The sequence below is a fragment of the Anopheles funestus genome, chromosome 2RL (assembly GCF_943734845.2).
Source record: "Anopheles funestus chromosome 2RL, idAnoFuneDA-416_04, whole genome shotgun sequence".
Taxonomy (NCBI): domain Eukaryota; kingdom Metazoa; phylum Arthropoda; class Insecta; order Diptera; family Culicidae; genus Anopheles; species Anopheles funestus.
Window position 1 is genome coordinate 21,274,594 of NC_064598.1, and position 23,398 is coordinate 21,297,991.

At 42.0% G+C, this 23,398-nt stretch overlaps 1 protein-coding gene across 14 annotated transcripts in view; it reads left to right on the top strand.

The window, feature by feature from the left end:
• LOC125761329 (uncharacterized) overlaps positions 1-23,398 on the top strand; it is a 181,460-nt gene that overhangs the window by 93,545 nt on the left and 64,517 nt on the right. For 9 of the 14 annotated variants that reach the window (XM_049422339.1, XM_049422336.1, XM_049422344.1 and 6 more), the window contains one exon: positions 8,462-8,512. The exons of the other annotated variants lie outside the window; for them this stretch is intronic. In XM_049422339.1, the coding sequence (XP_049278296.1) occupies positions 8,462-8,512 (51 nt within the window). The remainder of the gene's footprint in view (positions 1-8,461; positions 8,513-23,398) is intronic. 14 annotated transcript variants of the gene reach the window in all.

Genomic DNA, 23,398 nt, shown 5'->3' on the forward strand with positions numbered 1-23,398 from the left:
GTTATTTTATGGGTTAGAGAATCAATCTACTATCGGTCAAGTACGAAGTCATTTATTTTGAAGTGCTTTGATGTATCGTTTTGCAAAATCCTTTGCGAATGATGTGTTGTATGAAGAGCGATTAGTGATTTATTAGGTTGTGCAAACAAAGCGCTAATGGGAGAGTCAGTGAAGTCGACAATTATGGAAATCTATTGATTAGAATTATTTCAGATTAACTTTTGTTCTAAAACGTTTTTGAAATGTGAACTGTTCATCTCTTAGTCATAAAATAAAATCGCAAACAAATACTTTAGAATGCTATCCTTTAAAATATACTATTTTTCAGGTATTTATAAAACAAATTTAAAAATAACAATAACCTATAGTTCGTGCAGTAGTGACTGTAGAAACAGCTATAAAAACAGTTTCACCTCATCGATGTTGTGAGTGATATCGACCGATCGCTATTTGTAAAATATCGATCTGCACTAAAATTTTAGTTTATTCCTCAAAAAAATAATAGGAAGAAAGTATCCTTGCCCTAAAATGTGTTGCTATCCGTTTTCAAATATCTTCATCAATATTCTTATAGGCTGTGAAACGATTCCGACCACTTCCCGAAAACACAGTGAAGGTGGATAATATTTTTAGCCCAAAATGGGCGACTCGTACGATGAAACGATGAAGCGCAATAGATTTAACGGCTCGTTGCTGCCGGTTTGTTTTCTCCCTTTTCTTGGTCCTAAACTTCGGTTGAAGGGTTATTGTTTGTACCCTGACGCAACCCCCGAACACACCGTTTCTTCACTCGGGCTGGATTTGACCGAACCGACGATGGTACGGCGGTGAAAGTGGAAGTTTTATAATACCCGTGAAATTGGAAATTGTTCAATGAATTAGAAGAAAGATTAAAATTTGAAGCCCGATACTTTCACGCGGCCCTTTATCGTTCGGCTGATTGGCATCCATCAGTAGCACGCCAAGGCATTCGAGTCCCCGAACCAGCCATGGAAGGAACAACCGAGCGGCAGTTCGTACTTTTTTTTAACGTTCCTTCGCTTCTTCGCTTTCTTTCTCACCTCTTTCTTGGAATAAAATTTTGCCAAACGATCGAAGCTTAACCATACGGTCTTGGGGGCGTATTTTGCTGGCGGAAGGCCAGGAACGGGCGCGCTTGTCTAGGGATAAAGGATATTACTTTCGCTAATACCATCTCGGCACGGTGCTCGTATCGGACGGATGTTTGACGAAAGTATCCCTTTCTAGGTCATGCTTCACACGTGCCAGGGATAAGAAGACGATGCAAAAAAAAAGAAAATAAGAACAAAAAACGAGAGAGAGCGAGAGTAGCACCAAGTACCACCGCTCTAGATCGCGTGCCTGAAGCTTACAATCCAACAGGCGTTGTTGATCGATTTTGAACAGCCCGAATTGTTGCCGCGCATGAAGAGAAAGTTCTACCGTACACAACTTTCTGTTCAAGCGGAAATTTCATATTTCGCTGGTAGAAAGAATGGAAAAAATGGCTGTACACTGGTGAAAGAAAATTCATAACACACGCCCAGTAAATATTTAGTGCTATGTATTTTCCGTTTTCCATTGATTATTCCGGTTTTGTAGGTTGCTATTTGTTACCAATTCAATCGAGTTCGGTTGTTTCGAAATCCAATATTCTATCGTGCTGCTCACACAGTGAATACAGATTAAGCTAAATGGTGGGCAAAAAAAATGAATTGGAATGGAAAATTTGAGAAGAGAAAAAGAAATTGAAACCTGCGTAAAATGGGAAAAAAATTAATTTTTTGTAACGAATTGCAATAAGAAAGCAATTTATATTGAAAACAATATTCCTTTAGCGTCTTATTAAGATCAAATATTGAATACTATTTATTGCCAATATCCAAAATTATTTTCTTTATGCAAATATGCTTAAATCTTCTCTACTTCCATTTTAAATTATTAAAAAAAAAAAATTTAAAATTAATCAAAGCACAGCACGGCCAAACAATCACTACCCCCACTGTGAGCTGATCCTTTTTTTGTGAAGAAAACGCGTAACAATGTAGTAAACATTCCGGCACGAGTGGCTGGGCCACACTAAGGAAAAAGAACCCATTTCCTGTCACAGCGCGAAACGGAAGTACCACAGGGACTGTTGGGTGGCTTAGAGGAAGCGTAACCAAAAGCAAAAAAAAACACACAACAGAAAAGAAAAGAACGAACGAATGATGCTGAAAGTGAAAGGCAGGCGGGCAGCCATAAAAAGAAACCGCGATTGAAAACGTGCCTTAAAGTGTGTATGTACCGTGTGTGCATGTGGCTGTGTTCGATTGTTTACGATTTCTTATCCTGATTCCTTACCGTTCCTTTTGCTTGTGGTCGATTTTTTCACCTCCCCCTCGAACCACAACCCGAACGATTGCTAACTACGATGTGTTCGATGTGGCTCGATATTTTCCATTCCGTTCCGTGTAGCGCCATCATAGCGACACATGTTTACTGCCACTGTCACGTACATCAGTGTGGTACATCAACACACCAAAAAAAATACGGACCAATCTTTCACTGTATTTATTCCCTCTGCCAACAGTGTCCTTGTTGGGTTCGGGGGTTTTTTCCGGTGCGATCCCCACCATACCCCATGTCGTAGGTTACGTTTTTATCGATCATCGCCACGTGGCTCGATGGTTGGCGAGCTCAATTGTGGTGGTGTGCGTGTTTGTAGTGTGAGTGGGTGTGTGTGTGTGTGTGCATGATTGAAAGGACTAAAAGAAAATGTTTACAGTTATGCAAACAAATCGATTTTCTCCCTGAACTGGTAACAACGGAATGGGGTAGTAAAGCGAAGGAGAAGTAAAAAAACCCAACCCATCATATGACATGTGAGTCATTTTGATGCTAAGAGAGAAAATAGCCCATCCCATATGTTTTGAAGATTTCCCGTCAATTGAACGAAACATTTATTGCGGTCGATTGCACATTGTTTATGACTGTTTCCAATCTCTGTACCCACCATTCAAACTTCTCCCTTGATTTTCTTTTCCCAAAAAACAAAAATGGCTTGTAAAATAGTTTACCACAAAACCACAAAAGAGGAGAGATAGAAAGAAAAAAACATTGTCCATCACCGTTTGGACAGCGTTTCGGAAAACTAGTTTTATTCCAATCTCGTTTCTCGCGTTCGTGCGACAAAACAAGCTGCCAGCAACAATTTACGACTGGAACCGCTGTTACAGCTGCTGGTTGCCCCTGATACGATGGCAAACGACAAACGACCCGACGTGCCCAATAAATAATTCCGTACCAATGGTCACATTTTTTGGATGTGGCTCCATTTCACATCATTCTTCTGCTTCATCCCGCCGACACACATATATAGGGTGACAGATAGCTTCAGCTGGAGTCGTAAAAAAAGGAAAACAGAATGCATATTACTTGCGAGTGCCATATTGCGACCGTCCCAAGACTTTGGATGGTGAACAACAACTAGTAACCCGTCATACTTCGTTATCTGTCAAATGTACCCCAAAGGATACGTGGTTGATGTCAGAGTCTTCTTAAAGGGATAACTTTTCTCTCCCCCTCATGTTAAAACTATCAATCCCCATCCCACTTTATAGTGGCGGTCCTGTCCGGTACTCGAAAAACAATCTCACAACCCTCTAAACAAATTGGACGCGTTTAGCTTCTCGTGTGAAAATGCCATATTTTCCACTTCATATGGTGCCTCCTTCGCGTCAGCTTCACTTGCTGCTGTGGTGCTGGGAAAGTTTTCCCAAAATCAATAAAATCAAAACAATATACCCCCGAGCCCGGCTGGCGGTGGCTTGGTGATCCATCCAGTAGGAAAGACTCAAACTTTAAAAAAAAAACACATCCCCACTGTATACGACGTTTCCTTCAGTCGAAGATGAGATCATAAATCAAATTTTGCACGGGTTTTGCGCGATGTTTCCGTACACGTACGTAAACGGTCCGGCTTCCGGAGTCAGTGGAGCAGCAATTGAATAAAAATCCTAACAACCAACAAGCTCAATTTTTCTCTACGGGACCCGCTATTGAGGAACCGGGATTGGTTTCCTTAGTTTTGCCCCTGAAGCGTAACGTATCCCAGCGAAGCCAACAGATCATAATTGGCTTGTACACGTTGACGGGTTTTAGGGCTACAACCCGCGACATGTGTGCGTAAGGATCACGGTGTACGTATTTATGTGTTGTGTGGTTTCTTTTGTAAAACACACATAACACATAAATATAATCCTTCGTCACGCCACATGTTTTGCGATAAAATAGGCAAACAACAAGAAGGGAGGAGGCGAGAACAAAATTCCTAACAGACACTAAATACAACATAAGCAAAAGACGCAGACTATCCTTTATCAAGGGCTGAGATTAGCTTTTTTTCACCTTATTTTTTCACCCGCTTTCACCACCACCACATCAGAACGGAAAGACATGAGGAGCTGTGATTTAATATCGTTTCTCATGCCCTTATAAAAACTTGACCGACTGCATGACTTTACATTTCTCGTATGAAATAAGCCATGGCCGATTCTCGCAAGAAAAAGGGCTGCTCGATCGTAGGTTTTTTTTCTTGCTTCCTGGAGCAGAAACCTTCCATCTACACACTTGATCTATTTCATTCACCTCATCACACGTTGTGCCGAACTGTTTGGTGGTCATGGTGTGTGTTGTGGTGGCCGACGAGTGGCGTGTGATAGTTGATAAATAAATATATTATCGTACACGCGATTGAATTCGGCAGAGTCATCGTTGCGTGAATTGATTTATCCTGCGGAAGAATGAATTGTTTTTTTTTTTGGTTTGTTGCTTAGTAAATAATTCTTGTTCGGCTTTGGTATTTGTTGATGTAAGGAATGTTTCGATAAATAATTGAATGTGATTGAACGTTTACTAAAAACAAGCAGCTGCTTGTAAACATCAAACATTGTTTTAGCTAAATAATTAAATATCGATACTTGAAATATTTTGATAAATGTTGTAAGTAGATACTTGCACTGTGAGCTAGCTAAAAAAATATTTCCGAAATATCGCAACTCCTCATAAAGAAATGAACAAATGAAAAATCCTCAAAGTTCCTAAATAACACATATTTCCAAAAATACTTGTGTAAGTTTGAAGATTTCGAAAGGTAAATTTATACCCTTTGAAATAATTTATTAAGTGGCAAGAATGCCTACAATACTTTTCAAAAGCAATACTTATGTCCACTTAAACAGCTTCATGATACCCATTGGACAGCTGATGGATACAGAGAAGATAAATATTTAAAAATTGAAAATTTTAAAAAATTCGAAAAAAAATGATTGCGTAGAGTATTATTAATAAATAAACATTTTCTTCCAACAAGACAGACAGTAAAAGTTTGAATTATTCAACGATGTTTACGACTAGTTTCTCACTAAATGACCTATTTATGCTACAGATTATTAAATTGAGTAAAGAAAAAGCATATGTTCCGTTTCATATCTGTTAATAATTTAATCGCATTATGTTTTGAATGTCTCAATAGCAACAATAGCTTTAAAATAAATAAAAAAAAAGCCCGAACCAACCTTCCCCTATACAACCAACTATTCCGTGCAGTATTTCAATTATGATTTTGTAATCATTGCTCCCATAAGTGAAACCAAATCCGTTGCGATGATAATTACAACCCAACACATACACTACCCATTCCCATGGGCAGGGAATTAAAATCCCATAAATGTTTCACCGGGCCACCCGGGCACGACAGTCATCATGTAAGGGGTGCTGCTACCTTACAAAGCGCCAGCACTTTCCCGGCACCTAGTGGAAGGTAGTGTGGCGGGGCCAAGCGAAGGTGGGCTACATGTTTGATGAAGTAATGTGATTATTGTATACTTTCCATCACTACTGTTACGCTCGAATCTCACTCACGAACCGTAGACACACCGTAGGTTGTACCGCATCCGCATCGTACACGCAAACCGTTTCGCTCGGTGCTCTCTCGGTCCTCGAGCTCGTGTGTAATGCGGTGTAATGATACGTATTTACCCATCATCCTGGCCAAACCGTTTTGTTACTTTCCCGGTTCCGGTTAGGTCGATGTTGAACTTTTTGGGTCATACATCAAAAATTCCCACCACCTAGACTGCATCCCATCCCCTCTCGCGTCACTTATTTCGACCTTTCCAAAACTAGTATTACACTAGCTTTTGCTGCCCTGCCATCCGTCGGGTGCAAGGCGCTGATGTAATTGGTCATGTTTCCAATTCCCTTGACAAATGGGCCGTGTTTACAGTTGAAGCTGGAATGGAGTGAGAAGATGAGTTTCACCCTTCCCTTTGCAGAGGTCCCGTTTTTATCCGGCTCCATCCACCATATGTTAGTCTCCCTTATGGTTCAAAAGTTGGACCTAGCACAGGTTTTAGGTTTTCCACCAGTGACAACTTCCAATTCCAGCTGGCACATTCCACTAACGCAATCTACCCGCTGACCACCCACCTTCATACAATCTCGTATGGGCCGATATTGCTTTGGAGCCTGATTAAATATTGATTCGGAAATTGGTCACCATATCATGGGCTTTGGCTGGGTGGAAAACGATAGCCGCATATGTTTCGTGTAAAACCCCTTTTTCCGTATGGGTTGCAGCAAACAGGTCGAGTTTTGATGAAGGTGAGCGAATGACATTTGAAGTGGATTCGAAGCCGGGTGAAAAGTATCGGGTGAGGTGAGTGAAACACGAGCAAAGAAAAAAAATGCTTTCGAAAGCAAACTAAAATGAAAACGAAAGAGGTAAAGAATCACACAACAGCAGCAGCAGCAGCAGCAGCTAGTTTATCAACGATGAAACCGGTGACGAGGTTATGAATTTCAATTTTCAAACTTTGTCCTCATCCGATGCTAGTTTTCCCATCGAGCCAAATGGAGTTCACTTTTTTGTTTGGTGTTTTGTTTTTCTTTCTCTCCCTATTACACTGTCGTCTGAAGACTGTGCCTCTGTCAAAATTTCACCATGCCTGTGCGTGACTGGAGGCTACTTCACTGATCATGTTAGTTTTGTTTTCTCTATTTCGTTTTTTTTTTTTGTGTTGTAACTAACTAACCTTGTTGTCCCACTAACCGTTGTTATTGGGTTCTTCTTTTTGTCTGTTTGTGGTTTCACTTGGTTATCTTCTCCAGTTCTGGATTGCGAAAGCGTTACAGACTGAGCTGGAAGCTATTTCATTGGTAGACTCAGGGGAATATTGATATACGCTGGTTATTCGCTGTATTTGCATCATCATCATCATCAACCGTACCGTCATCATCGATTGATTGCCATTGTTTTGATGGTAGGCAGTTGCCGATGGAAGTGGGGAATTGGTTAGGAGATACGCGATATACAAAACAAACCCAACAGACACGAGTACATGTGGTGTAGATGTATCCGATATGTTTTGCTGTCCCTTTGGGCGATCTTTAGTAACGTACAGTGTTACAACGAAACAAACACATTCATAATAGTTGTCTATACATATTTAAATTCACTGAACATTTTAGAGAAATTGCATATTAAACTAAGGTGCATTTTTTCTTTTAAATCCCATTAAATTGGCTGTAAGCTTTTGATAGGTTAAAAAAGCATAATTCAATTATAAAATAGCCTTTCTAAACGATGCTTGAGATTTGTTTGTAAAGCTCAGACGTTGATCATAAATCTTTACGTCGAAGAATGTTCTCCTTTTGTCAAAAGTTTGCGCCTCTAATGTAAAAAAGGATTTTAGCTCGTGTAGCTAATTTGGAGCATAAACGGAGCATTAATTTATTACCGATCCTAAACGGAACTTAAACAATAAAACATCGCCACAAATAAAATCGTTTTAATCTGTACGTTTTTCACATAAATGTGTCTCACTTGTGGTTCAGCAATGGAAAACGTTAATAGAATCCGGAATTATCCTTAATTGATAACTAAATTCGTGTTTGTATGCGATGCTGGTACTATGTTTTGACATAAAGATTTAAAGCATTAACGAAATTTATGATAATTCTCAAAAATGCATCGTCTAGAAAGACTATAATAGTTTCAAATTACATCTTGCATCCTTGGCGGCGTAGTACCGTAAATCAATGAGGATTCTGTTCTAGTTTAACTAGCAAGTATCGAGATCTAACGTCCAGAATGCTTTCCTGTACAATCGAGAAAGCTCTTAATAGAAACGACTTCAGTTTGGAAAAAGACTAAATTAAAAAGCATCCTAATGACAACCGATTCGTGGTCTTGGCCTACATCAGGAGTCCTCTAAAACGCTTCGTATGCCAATCCATCATCCAAGCCTTTCTTGTGGACACATTAACAATTGTCAATATCTTACAGTAAAAGATATACTAGAGAAAACATTCGCACAAACTCAATTCTGCAAAATAAGCACACATTTCTCCTACATGTATTCCTTTGTTTTGGCACCATTTAATAACCCATTTCACTTTCACTTCAATCTCTCCACAGGTAAGCTCCATCGTATGCACGGAAGCTCACAGCATCAATCGCATGAATCAGGTACAATCGTACTAAATTTGTAAAATTGAATCTTCTATCACTAAAAAACCATCTCTGGTTCCAAAACCCCATTTTCTGGCATTCGCAATTTTCTACTACGCATTGCGTTAGTTTATACGTTCAACGAAACCAAGGTGCACGAAACAGGCAAACAAAAAGTCATTTGCAAATCGATGGCAGCAGCAAAAAAAAAGCAAAAGCAACCGAAACACAAAGTGGCCCCTTTCATTGGTACCATTGGTTACAAAACGCCCAAAGACTCCAAAGACGCCTGTCAGTTATTGCTAAACCAGTGCTCCCGTGTTATTTCTGTCCCGACTAATCCAGCGCTTCAATCTCAAATCCCACCGATGCGTGTCCGGACAATTGGTACCGTTTCTCTAGCAAAAAGGGTACCGTGTCTGGTGGGCCTTTAACCGAAAACCCAGTTGCGCCTTCGTTTCTCGTTGCGTGGAGGATGAAGCCAGAACTTTAGGCGCCACCATTCGAAGTTGTGCCAGTCCCGTACTACGCAAAAGATTTACTTGATCCCTGTCACATCTGTGTTTGCCCGTGCACAGTGGTCTGTTGTCTGTTGGTAAAGCGAGTACTGAACCTAACCAAGATGCGCAAGATGAATCGTCGGAGGTCATAATCCAGCAGCAATAACTGCTCGATGGTTTTTTTTCCCAAGTGTCTATGAAACTTCACATTTCTGTGTCTATTGGCCATCGTGAGATGGAGGTGTAAGAAGTTTCAGTACTAAAGATGCAACCTTCATCGTTTTATCAACGTATCCCACGTGGAGTTTATTCGCGTCGTACAATTCGTACAAAAATAACTTATCCAAACCATCGGAACTACGGTGTTGCGTTCCTTCCAATGAATCATTTCGACCCTGCCGTACTGAACAACTGCCACCCGGAGAAAGTGTCGAAGCGTAAAGTTAAAGCTTGATTTGGGGATAGTATAACTTGCGATCCAGAATCCCCTACTTAGACGCAAAAGCTTGCCCGTTGTGTGTAGGTAGGTAAAGCTTCTCCGATTCTCTGCACTCTGCAAAGCCCTAGGATTATCGATGGAATCCTATCCGGCTTATACCGTATATGTGTATGCGAATGCGTCTCCGAGCTATACTAGAATTATCGAACCGAACTGGGCGATCCGTTTCTAGGAAAATCGTTTACAAATCTAAGCTTGAAGGCAGGCTTTTAATCATCAAACCGAACCGTTCGGCAGAGTTCGAAAGCTGAAAAGTTGCCCCAAAGCATACGAATGTATGCTCAAACTCCGCTTGCCTAAAAGTTGCAAAAAGAAGATGCTTATAAAACTGTTTTACTCCCAGCTTCCAGTTGGAGTAAACATTCTTTAAAAATAATAAATAAATGGATTTTTCCTACAGAAAAGCTACAAAATAACAGTTTGCTACCGTTTCAGCAACAATAAAAAAAACCCTCAAAATGTTTCCTTGCGGCAAAGCTGGCCACCAATACACCATCATCCGGGTTCATCTTATTTGGTGGCAACAAATATGCCCTTTCGAACTCCAACAAACGCCAAGCAGACTGTGCCTGAAGGAACAATTTTCTGCACAAGAGTTTTCGTGCGTTTACCTTTCTTTTTTTCCCTTTGCCCTTTACTATTCCACATGAGCATGTTTGCCCTCAACGAGCCGGTATAGTGAGCCAAAACATAAACCGAACAAATTTCGAACTATTTTTTTTTGTCTCTCTAGAAAACGGACACATCGGGCTGGTTGTACACGGTAACAGAAAGTACGCAATTTTTGTGAGAATAGTTAAGTGTGTTTGAAGGTCCGGCTGTCCGTGTTACAATATTCTCTGTGGTTTTTGGTGGTACGTTTACCTGTTCCACCTATAACTCTACCGGTCAGCATCGTTTCCTTAACTCCATTCTTCATCTTGGGTTTAATCCCGTGAGAACCGGTGCCATCCTCGTAGCATCAGCAGCTACGGTAACGGAACGGTAAATGAAAGTGATACGTTGTGTTTTGCGTACAGTGTGTTTTACCCATTTCCACTGGTCCAAACTGGGGCTACCTTTCGATGGTCAATAGCCGCTGGGTATAAAATTCATCCTTTCTGCTACTTTTTTTTCTGCCCCCTCAATATACAAAACATGCTTCCAAACACTCTTCGGAAATGGTATGTGAACTTTCGTTCCCTAGAAACTGACCAGGCGGTACGAGGTAACCGGTTCGATGGCTGGAAACCTTGCTCACTCTTCAGCAACATTCTGATGCGAAAAAGGGGGGATGAAAATAAAAGCACACAAACGTTCATAACACACCGCACACAACAACCTCAAAATCCGGTAGCGATAATTGGCCCTGCTGCGGTGGGAAATAACCCGCCTGTGGTAGTGACCCGATCCGACAAACCCGTTCCAAATACACTCGGAACGGTATATTCTTCTCCGAGTGGAGTACATGCATGCGGTGTGAATGTTAGTGTTTCCTTTTGCAAGTTAAGTTTCCCTACCTTAGTTTCATCTTCCCCAAAAGCTGCTTTGCTAAAGGGGGGGGGGGGGGGGGGGAAACTACATCAAATCCACGCGAACAAAAAAAAAACAAAACACAACCTTTCCCTACCGAAAGGTAACACAAAACCTCAGAAATAACTGAAGAAGACAACAACAACAAGCAAAACAAAACAAAAAAAAAGTCCACAATCCCAAGCAACATAACACTGACCACAAATGTGTCGTTTGCGACAGACCAGTGGGCCGACCGCCTCCGGAAAAGCTAGCTCTTCAACTACAAAAATCCGACTTTTCCCACTGGGTTCCCCGGGTGGAGTTCCTGGTGGAGCCAAGGAAAACAGGGGAGCAAAACACCAAACAAAAAATATCATCAAGATGAAAGTACAATTCCCAGTGCCTGGAGTTTTTTTTTCTTCCGTCCCGAAAAAGGGGTTGAATCCTTTTAAGCCCTTCGGATGTGAACAGACACGGCACAGAAAGGGCAGCAAACCGGGGGTTCATCATCAAATCCTTCATCTTGCAGACGAGTGGTTTGATTTTTGATTGCCGTACCAGAACAGTTTTCTGGTGCGCAAAAGCTGAGCAAAATTTCGGACCTGTCCAGTGCAACCATTCTTTCGGGTTTCTCCGGCGTTAGTGCGTTCTGTGCTACGGAGCAATCTACTCGATTGGTGGCCCTTTGCTCACGTGAACCATGTGAGCAAATATCTTTTTCCCTTGTTTTTTTATTCCTTAAGCTACAACACGCTGAAGGCACAAAACTAAAACTAAAAAAAAAAACAAATCTTGATGCAATTTTTTTTTTATGTTCGTTACGCTTTGAAAGTGTTTCCCGCTGCCAAGCAAGCAGTAAATTACATCCCGGAAAAAGGGAACAGCGTCCGGTCAGGGTTCGGGTGGTGGTTTTTTTCCGCCCCCCCCCTGTTGCGGGAAGGTGAATGTTTGGTGGTAATAATTCTTGTCAGTTTTATGAACTGCTTTTTCAAGTGTTTCCCTAACCGGGTTGATGTGTAGACATGTGGTTGTTAATCTGCCACTAACAATTTTCCGTCAATTTGAAAAGGATCGGCAGAAACAAGCAGAACGTTTAATTTATTTAATCTTAAGCTCTTACAGAAAATGATTTACTTTTTCTTATATCAAACCATTTCCCATTTCTCATTTGTACGAATGTCAAAATTAATATCATTTTAAAAGCGGTACATCTGAGGCAGATCGCGTAAGCAAATAATTTAATGCTTTCTAATTCTTTTCACACCCGCAAGCAATACAGAAATGCTAATTTGAGTTGCTTTCATGGTCGAAAAGTCAACGATTACAGCACGGTTTCTTGCTCCTACCCCAAACAGTGTGAAAGCTTCGAATGCGGCAATCGAATCCATAATAATGCTTTCGGCCTGTTTCTCATTTGTTCCGTACTGGATTTGTTCGTTTACTATGTACTGCTTCGGTACACATTTCGGTAAGATTTGGAGGGTTTTAATTTAAGTTTTAAAACGATTCTCACCATCAGGGGCCCCTGCTCTTGGTTTTTAGATTTCGATAGGTTTTTTACCACAGGTATGTAAGCAGGTTCGGCCAATCTCACTCACGTTACCACAGCAGGGAGCAGCTATGTGCAAAACTTTATGCAAATTGGTTTAATTTAATGCTTCGATTTAACTTTTTGCTGGGTTTCTTTTTCGATCTGCTTTTCTTACGTTTGCTACCGTTTGCGTTTGATCATGTTGGATAATTTACATTTTTGGGGTAGGTTTTTTCTATCATTTTTTTTTGTAGAATGCATAATATTGCTTATTGAACATTAAATTGAAAATGGCAGATTTTAACAGAAATAAAAGCAAATGGTAGGATTTTAGTTGAAGGTTAACATATTAAAGACTATAAATCAAAATTTATGATTAGGATTAAGGACAATTCTTATAATTCGTTTTCATTGTTTTAAAGTTAAAGAAATTGTTCAAAAATAAACGTAATAAATTAATAAAAAAAGCATTTCAAAGTAAAATTAAAATTTAGTAAAAATTCAAGTGTTTCAGTTTGATAAAACTGGAAATTTCAATGAAAACGTTTGCATTGAAGGTTCTTAAATAACCGTCACTACCCAAAAGCGTTACCAAATTTAAACAACCGACTATTTTTGTGCTCTGTCGTGTACGTCACCCGCACATAGCTCCCCTTCCTTCGCCCACAAAATTCCCTATCAAAAACCAAATTCACGATGAAAATTTACAACTATCGCACGTGACGCGATCAGCTCGACAAGATTAATGTCCCACATGTTGGTGACGATTGCCATGGTTGCGTTGGTTGCACGGATAACGCCAGATGAGACAGCCATTATTACTGTGGTTGTACAGCTATACTACGCCTACTGTGATAGCGCCTGAGCAAGATATCTACCTCCGTCCCGCCATACGTCACGGACGCTTCCACACGTACCCCAACAGTTTGCTGCTGTGTGCTTCGGTACAGTCGAGCATCATCTCCATTCAAGTGCTTTTCCACTCCAGAACGCTCCTGATGCTACTACTACCGGCTTGGTAGTGCGTGGTGCGCTTACCCTCAATTTACCATCGGTTTCAGCCAGGGAAGCTTTTGTTGGTTTGAAATCGATCTGTATATGGGGGTGGTCCCGGTTGATACACCACCCAGGCAAACGGTATTATAAACACAAGGAAACACCTTTCCGCCCGATCGTTGATTCAAGCCGGGACTTCAAGCATCACCGTAGGCCGTTGTGTTGTGAGGCCGGAAAACTATGAGTAAAAGATATATTCCCTACTGTGCGGTATCCTTCAAAAAGGGCAAGAGCCATGCAGAAGAACACTCATGCTTTGCAGCACTTGCAACACAGTAACATACGCGTCGGTTTGGTAAGCGATACGCACGCACTCCTGGGGCGTTTGTGAGGCAACACACGAAGTGAAGATTTATGTCTCGGGATTGAATATCTATTGGTGAGAGACAATAGACAATAGACTCGGCATCCAACACTTCAATCTTAAGGTTTCTCCATTCGATGGTGGAATCCTGATGAAAGTTTACTGTACCATCTGAAGGACATGAAAACTGTGCCAGGTACGTCACGGTGTACGTCGCGTACAGCGTATAGCCGAAGGCATCTGATGGGTGTGTGCATTTTTTTTGTTCGTTGTCTAAGCAACCCAGTGAACACACTTCGAAAACCGAATCATCATCATCATTATGATGACGAAAGAGAAGCAAACGCATTGTGGAATGGTAGGTAAAAGCTTTTACTTTGCAAACACTTACTTCCATATTTGTGACGGTTGCTTACTCTCTCTCACTCTCCTTTTTCTCTTTCTTACGATTACGCTCGCTTTCACTCAAGGTAACAATTTGTTTTGCGTGGTGCATTTTCATTTTTCCGCCTAAACCTTATTCATACGGCCTAGAAGAGTGCTTCAGAAAAATTGCTCCAAACTGGTGCTGGTGCGTGTGCGGTTCTTTAACCTACTGAAATGATGGTTCTTTTTATGTGTGTGTGTTTTTTCCCGTTACACTTTCTTTTACTTCTCTCACGGGCTGAAAGTAAGCCTTTGATGAACTCCATCTGGTGTCAATCATGAGCGTACGATGGTTTTTTTGTTGTTGTTGCCATGATTGCCACGTGCCACCATTCCGGACGATGCTTTGGTGCGTAAATGTTCCGCCAAGTAAATCGAAAACGTTTTTGTGAAGCTTTTTTTTGCTGTTGTTGTTGTGCTAGTCTTACTTTTCCTCCTCAACTTTGTACGCTCGTGGTTGTGTGTTGTAGCGTCAAAGAAAATGTCGCACATTTTCTTTGATGGTAAGAGCTTTCTATCGCAACGGTTTTTGTTTTTTATTCACCGATTTTTTTGTTGTGTTCATCGAACACATAATGTTTGATGAATGATATCGATTCCAACGTTTCCACACCGGTACGAAGTAGAATCAACACAATCGAAAATCACGGCCCATCGATTCGGTTCCTTTCGCTCAAACGTCGATGTCGAAAATACAGTAAGAATTTCATGCAATATTTACGAGAATTATTTACAGGAATTATAGGAAATCTTTCATGAAATATTTCACGGACGAACTGAAAGGGGATTAGTTAATTGGACTTGTCATCTAGAGCTGGAAATGAACTTTAGGATTAAGCAAAATGAACACTGTACGAATGAACTTGACAGACGAATACACAGTCCCAAACAGAACGGCGCGCGACGATTACGGCTTTCTCGGCTTGGTGGAAAAAACTCCGAAAATTTACAGCCAGCACTCCGTGAGAATTTCTCACATTTTTGGTCCTTCGAACCGGATTGTGAATTCAAAGAGTTTTTTTTTCGTTCAAAGCTCTGCAACAAGAGCTCGGTCGGTTTAACGCTCTGCAACAAGGGCAAGGTGTACAATTCTTCGTCGCGTCGTTTCACGCCATCGCGTTTCGCTCCGCATCAAGGGCAACGGCCAACGATTTCAGCGCCATCGTTATTTGAATTTTCGCGCCAAACTTAAACGTTTTCTTTCGTGTTTAATTTCGTCCTGTGAGTGTTTTCATATCGTGCAAAATCATGGACAAGAAGATAAAGGCCGCTCAACTAAAAAGAAGGATCGCGGTGGAAAATATAAGTGCTCTCGAACGGTTCCAAGTGCAATTTTCTGGGGATGACGCCAAGCAAATTCCGGAGGCGTTAGAGGACTTGGAACGGCATAAGGAAGGGTTCTTCACCGCGGTAACGAAACTGGAAGAGCTCGATGACAGTAATGAAGCGATTGAAGCTTGCATCATGGACAGGATCAACATCGAGGAGCGGTGTAGGAAGCTAAAATCCTTCCTACGGGACAACCTTCGACGGGAAGAGGGTACGCTAAACGACACATCGGGTTTGGCTTCTTCAACGCTTGCGTTTGGTCGGCCAAACGCACCACATCTACGTCTTCCGAAGATCGAGTTGCCATCATTCGATGGCGACCAAACGAAATGGCTGTCGTTTCGTGACCGATTCATCGCGATGATCGACGCTTCACCGGAGCTTCCTTCGATTGCGAAGCTGGAATATTTGCTGTCAGCATTGAAAGGGGAAGCGGGGCTTCCTTTCGAACACACGCCGTTGACAGCGGACAACTACTCGGTGACGTGGGCAGCTCTTCTAAAAAGGTACGATAATCCACGTACACTAATCCGTGAGTATTATCGGAAGCTACATTCCCTTCCGCCCGTACGCGCGGACTGTGTGGATGAGTTAGTACATTTGGTGGATGAATTCATTCGTCATGTGAATGGGTTACTAAAGTTCAACGAGCCCATTGATCATTGGGATACACCGTTGACAAATTTGCTGGTTATGAAGCTAGATCACGCTACTGTTTTAGCATGGGAAAAGCATTCGGTCCATGCCAAGAAGGACAAATACAAGGAGCTCATCGATTTTGTACAAGATCGAATACAAATACTGAAGGCGACTCGGAGTACTACTTGTGAAGATGACACTAGTATCACTAAGGTGGCTGGTACGCAGCGTTATCCAAGTTCGCGGAAGACAATCGTTCACTCAGCCGTAGCACAACCAGTGTCAAGTAGGATGATTGTATCACCACCACCGAAGTGTCCCTTGGAGTGTACGGAGAACCATTTCTTACGAAACTGTCCGGTGTTTGGCAGTAAGGACGTGCAGCAACGTCGGGAAGTGGTTACATCGAAACACTTATGTTGGAATTGTCTCGGAGATTCCCATCAAGTGAAATCCTGCAAGTCGGAGCATGCTTGTCGCACGTGTCATCAGCGACACCATACACTCTTGCATGTTCCTACCACTACAACGATCACGATGGCAGCTCACGACGATCGCAGTTCGGTGATCCTGGAAACGGCTGTCCTATTCATCGTGGGTGACGACGGAAAGAAACATGAGGCAAGGGCGCTCCTTGATTCAGGCTCCATGTCGAATTTTATTTCCGAATCACTTTCTCGGAAGCTTACGGCTACTCGAAACAAAATCAACGTGGCAGTCACGGGCATCGGAAAAACGGCACAGTCGGCGAGAGGGTCGATCGTCGCAACTGTGGCATCGAGGAATCAATTGTATTCTAATCATCTGGAGTTCCTCGTTCTGGAGTCACTATTTGCGCATACTCCAATTACACCCATCGATACTTCATCGTGGAGTATGCCCGATCTGCAGCTGGCAGATCCCTCATTTAATGTTCCGGGCAACATAGACATCGTAATCGGCGGAGACACGTTCTGGGAGGTTCATTCAGGACGAAAACGATCTATGGGCACGGGCAAACCTTGGCTCGTGGAAACATCATTCGGCTGGAGCGTGACAGGGAATGCATCAAACGGTACACCTCTTCAACCATGTCATCGTTCGGGCTACGGAAGTCCACCTACGGAAGAGAAGACAAATCAGAAGGGTTCCACTGTTTATAATAAAGTTCCTGGAAGGTATGTTGCACATTTACCTCACTACCATAATTTTGGCATCGTTTTAGAGGCATCAAAGTCAAGGTCAGACCGATGTATTTCTCGGGCCGAACGTCATTCCAAGCGCTGGAAGTATAGCCCTCGTGACAATTCGGTAAACTATCATGCAAACATCGTTGCAAACGTGTCACATCGTTGGAAACCAAACTATCATTCGGATCATAAACGCTGGTTTCATTCACCAACCTGGGTTTGCGAAGAACAGAAAACAACAAGATCGATATCTACAAGTGGAATATTGGAATGATCAATATCTACATACCATCACACGTTTATCGGCGTATCATTTCATCGCGAAGCAACGGGCTTCATCAGGCATCATATTCGGGGTAAAGAGATTTACACACTCTTTACACTACTCAATCGGAATGAGTTTCATCATGTGGTGCTGCTACACATCATCTGCGTACGGTTCGGGAATATGTGTGACGGTGGCCGGGTTCACTACACACATATTATTCACATACATTCATCTCGGCATCCAATTATGCTTTTTCGGTCGGAACAACAGCATCGCGTTCGTATATAACATGCGCACATTCGTAGCGATGTTCAGCGTAGTATAGGAGGCAATAGTTAAATTTGCGAACAGTGTCAGTACACTTCATTACGGTAGAAAGTTCTCCCATAGGTTTGTACGGGAACTTTAGGGAAGCTGTCGATCAGCTCAATCAAATATCTAGCTCGCATAGTTATCTATAAAGGAAGAAGGTAGTTAGTATCAGGATGGAACGTACTTACTTACCTTAGTGGCAAAAGAAATCTCAGAGATACACTCAAGCGTGGTTGGCCGGTTGAGATAACTGTACTCAGCAGCAACGTGATATCAACATTTGGAAGGCTAGCAATCATTCGCACCTTAAGTATGCACACACGCATTTTTCGCATACGGGATAATGCAAACAAAACTGACAGTTTAGGCTAGTTCATCGATTACGGCAACAATCGATCAAATCACAATGCAGATCAATCGTACAATTTCCGGTACACATTACGAATTACATTTCGTTAGCTTATTAGGTTTCATGAATTAAAAGAAGTTCCTTCTTTGGTGGCCGGGAATGTCGAAAATACAGTAAGAATTTCATGCAATATTTACGAGAATTATTTACAGGAATTATAGGAAATCTTTCATGAAATATTTCACGGACGAACTGAAAGGGGATTAGTTAATTGGACTTGTCATCTAGAGCTGGAAATGAACTTTAGGATTAAGCAAAATGAACACTGTACGAATGAACTTGACAGACGAATACACAGTCCCAAACAGAACGGCGCGCGACGATTACGGCTTTCTCGGCTTGGTGGAAAAAACTCCGAAAATTTACAGCCAGCACTCCGTGAGAATTTCTCACAGTCGATAAGATTAATGATGCTAATTTGCACCGTGAACATCAAACGTCTGTTTTTCTGCCCCTTCAGCAAGCACAGCCCAAACATCAAGGGTGGATTAATCAATTGGAACTCATGGGTACACTTGTGAGGTACTGAAGAGAGAGTGAAGAAAAGGTGGAACACACAACTCACAAGGAAGCACCTTAAGATGGTGCTTGAATTAATGCAATTGTTCACTGCCCCGGGGTGTTATAATTAACGATCTTCTTCAAGGATAGAGAGTGTTACATTTTTTTACCATTAATTATTGCGACTCCGGCAACAGCTGGGACCGTTTGGAAGAGTGCGGCTCATGGGGAACTACCCCCATAACGGGGGTCATGATTAAGTAATGAAGCTTGTGCATTGAAGGAAAAATGTTCCCATTGGCCCCAATCAGTTTCAAGCGTGTGAGAAACAAAAGCTTCCTGCAACGGGCACATCACAAATTAAATCTATAATTCACACACTCGTTCCTTGTTCTAACCGTTCGGTGGAATCAATTTACTTGGAAGCTTCAGAAAGCTTTGGTCACTACTCAGCAACAAAAAAAACTAAACTAAAACCGCATAGAAACTATACTCTTTGCTCATAGACCTGATATGATTTGAACAATTCAATAAAGCAAATACGATGAAGTTCGCACCATCCAAGCGGGTTTCGAAGGTAGAAAAGCAAATGCGGTATAATTTGAATCCAACCCCCAATGTATATTGGACCGAAAGATCAATAAATAGTTTATGAACGCACTGGCAGTCGAGGGGCAAAATGGTGTATTCGCGTAAATTGAGAAAAATTTATGATATCACCAAAACTGCACCGATGAGCCACAGCTCCGTCAGCTTTCCGTACGACTTCGCTTCGTGTTCAAATTTAGCACATGAGTTGCCTATCCGCATTCCGGAACGGGATAGCGAACGGGCATAAAAATAAACAAACAGCATACATTGGCTCATTCGCTCAAAGCATTTGCCTGGTTCGGATCCAATCTCTCTCTCTCTCTCCCATACCTTTCTATCCCACACCGTACAACATTGCCGCCGTAAGTAACGGCCTGGATAAGTCGTCCCGGAAATCGATAATTGATTTTGAACCCCTTTTTTATATCGTACCCACACCCTCAGCCTTTTTGGGAAATGCGTCGAATTTCCGGCAACAAACGGGTTCATTTGTGTACTTTTATTTTGAACGACCCTTCGACGGAAATAAACTTCAGCTTGATGGTGCTCGTTTTAGGCCTTGGAATCGTTAATTTAAGCAACCCGGAAAGCGAAAGCACATACTAATCCCCATTCCCCGGTACCGTACGAAATGGCTTCCCAGTTTATCGGTTACGGTTGGAACGGTTCGAGCAAAACCTTGTTTTGCCGCATTTGAGAGGAAGTGGAACATTTTCGTCAATATGTGGCCGTTTATTTTCACGCGCGTTTGATTCCAAGGCCGAATCCCATTTACGCCGACGCGCCGATCGATGCGATGCCGGTGTTTGCTTTATGTTCGGCTAGATGAATAAGTTACGGCAAACGATTTCCTTCACCTCGAAGGTAATATCTCCCAAATGTCCTTCCAGGCGCCGTCACCGTTACGGATCTATTAGCATATTTCGTCCCGCAAAACTGAACAACACAACAACTAACAAACAACACACATGCACACTGTGAGCGCAACCCAAAAAATGGTAATAAAATGATTTCTACCCCAAAGGGCACATCAGGCTCCCCGTGTGGAGAATAATAAACTCGGTTGGAAAATTGGAAGAAATGGATTGAGCTTTAAGAGTCCTTTTTTATCTCTCCCTTTCTCGCTCTCTCCTTCTCTCTCTCTCTCTCTCTCTCTCTCTCTCTATTACACCATGCTAGAAACGTCTAAGGAATATCCTTGAAAGTTCATGGCTCCTCAGCCCATCTCGTAAACCTTCGTGTTAAGCAAATCGTTGCCATTTTCTTATTGAACCCGATCCCCCGGTTACGATTGCTTGTGCTAAAAGGTACAACCATGCCACAACCTGTTCGATCCATAAAAAAACGGTCACCATCGATGGGTTTGGTGCAGCGAAGGGAAGAAAAGCTCACCTTCAATGGTGATAGCCGGGACAAACGTTCCAACACCGTACCTACACGAGCTAGTTCTATAGAACCAGCGACCGTACCGGTACGTACGGTTTGACTTTATGCTGTAAATCCCACAAGCAAGCGAGAAGAATTGGTTGTGAACCATAAAGAAGACGTATACCGCATAAAGCATTCTTCAAGTTATCGTGTGCTATTCCATGGCTGCCACGACGTTCGTCTCTTACATTCGCTTGCAAAAAGCTCCGAGTATCTTCAGCCTCGGTGGTGTTCTTCGCTTATGTAAAGGGGGGGACGGAAAAAAGAGAAACCCAAACCACCTTCTTTGACTCGTGAAAAGTTGCTTCAGTTCACGTTTTACATCACGGGCGAGCTTAAACGTACAGCGTGGATTGACTGATGAACACAACCGATGGAGACGCCTGGTACCTGATGGTGTCTGGCATCGTACCGAAGCCTGAAAGCAAGAACAATTGTTCATCCGTCATGTAGTGCTGCTTCCAGTGTACGTTTCTCTAAAGCAAAAGCCTTTTCTTGTGTCTACGTGAAAAAAAACCCAACTTTAAAGAGAGACTCAATGCTCACTGGTGCAGCTCAACGATATCTCTATCTGTATGCCTGCAGCATACAACAAACGGGGTCACAAGAGCTAACTCACAATCCAATGCGAACCTCGATTCTCGATTGGGATGCCCTCGAGCAATTGCTACTGCTTTCATCTTTCATCTGCCGCACCGTCAACACTCACCGTGGGCGAATACGGCGAGTGGAGCGGAGCGAAACATCCTTTTGGCGCGCGTACATATGACACCCAGACGCCATCGTTGACTCACTGTAATGCAATCAAAAAATGTAAAATTGAATTTCAAACTCGTTGCAGCTAGCAACCGTCACCCCGTAGGCTTTCATGCTTTTCCCTTGTTGTTCAACAAACTGCAAAAAAAAACCCGTACCGATCGCAACTGATCCCTTGCGACCGGGACCAGCCGTCATTCGTTTGGCCGGTTCGATTTTCCTTCCTTTCGGGTTTCCTGCTTCATAAGATCTTTCATTCTTTTCGTGTACGTGACTGTGTATACGTTCATGTAGATGTGTGTTTTCTACACCTTTTTTTTGCACAGCCGTACATCCTTCATTCCGGGATTATATTGCTTCCTTGATGTTTGTGCTACAATTTGACATGGAGCTGAGCATATCAGGCGGGATTTTTTCTTTCTTTCGTCCTCGCCCGTTTGCCGCTTGAACCGGATTTTCATTTTATTATTTCGTTCCGATTGCATTGCGAAAGGGAAACGTACCACTGTCCTGCCATATCTTTGCCGGATGTATAAAATGCCTTATCGTGGAGTAAGTAAGAAAAAAACAGTATCTCTTCAAAGCTTCAAGACGACCACAGCACTTGTTGCACGGTCGTCGATTTAAAGAGACATTTTCTGGAAGGAGGATTAATGTAGCTGTGTGGGTTTTTTCCTGTTTTCCCTTTAGAGCATTGAGCTCAACATCTCGCTCTGTGTTTGTGTGAATGTATCGTAATTTCTTTCAGCCATGTCCGGTGGTATTATCTGTCAAGCGAGCCACGTTTGTTCATCCGGAAGCTGCAGCTCGGGCTCTAGCACCAAGAGCACTCGAGCACTGACATATGGAACGTAATTTATCGGCCATGGAAAGTGTAATCCTTTTGTCGTGAACATGGACAAGGAATTCGTCCACTTTTTTTTCTCTCAAACCAATACAACTATTTACTGCAACGTAACAAACTGCCTGTGACATGGGCTGTATACGATTGTTATCTCTTTTTTTGGTTTTGCTTCGTTTTGCTTTTCCAAGCAGTTTTGGAACTGAACATTTAATAAAACATGTTTTGGGTGCTTTAATCCGGCAACCAACAGACCACATCGAGGCGAAATGAGAGTGTCTTATTGCGTACGGCTTTCAGTTTTTATCCATTTAAATCCCACAGCATAATCCTACCTGTTCCAGGAGCAGTTTGTCTTGTGAAACATATTCTTTGTTCGAGAATAAAAATTCTAGCTCACTTTTAATACTAGTCCTTTTTTTTGCAAATTACACTCAATTCGGTCACAGTGAAGAAAATTTGTATTTATATTATTGCTTAAACGATAAAAAATCTATGACAGAATCGTTCGGAAATTCCAAGAATTGCTTTTCTTAATGGAAATTTTAAGTATCCGCCTCCGAATCCATCCTCAAAGAAACGCTGTGAAAGACAACCATATTATCATCCTTTTTCATATTAGCTACCAATTTCGATTTGCGACAGAAAATTTAAAGAAAGTTCTCGCTGAAGAAAAAAAATACTTTCACGTTTTTTTTTCTTTACACTTAGAGTCAAGAGGAAACATAGTAAAAAAGGGATACTGTTACAAAGTGAACAGGGACAGTACAATCAAGCCGGTTTCGATCGAAACCTTACACGATTTTGAATTGGCTTGGAAAGCCTTATACGACCGAACATCTTCAATACAG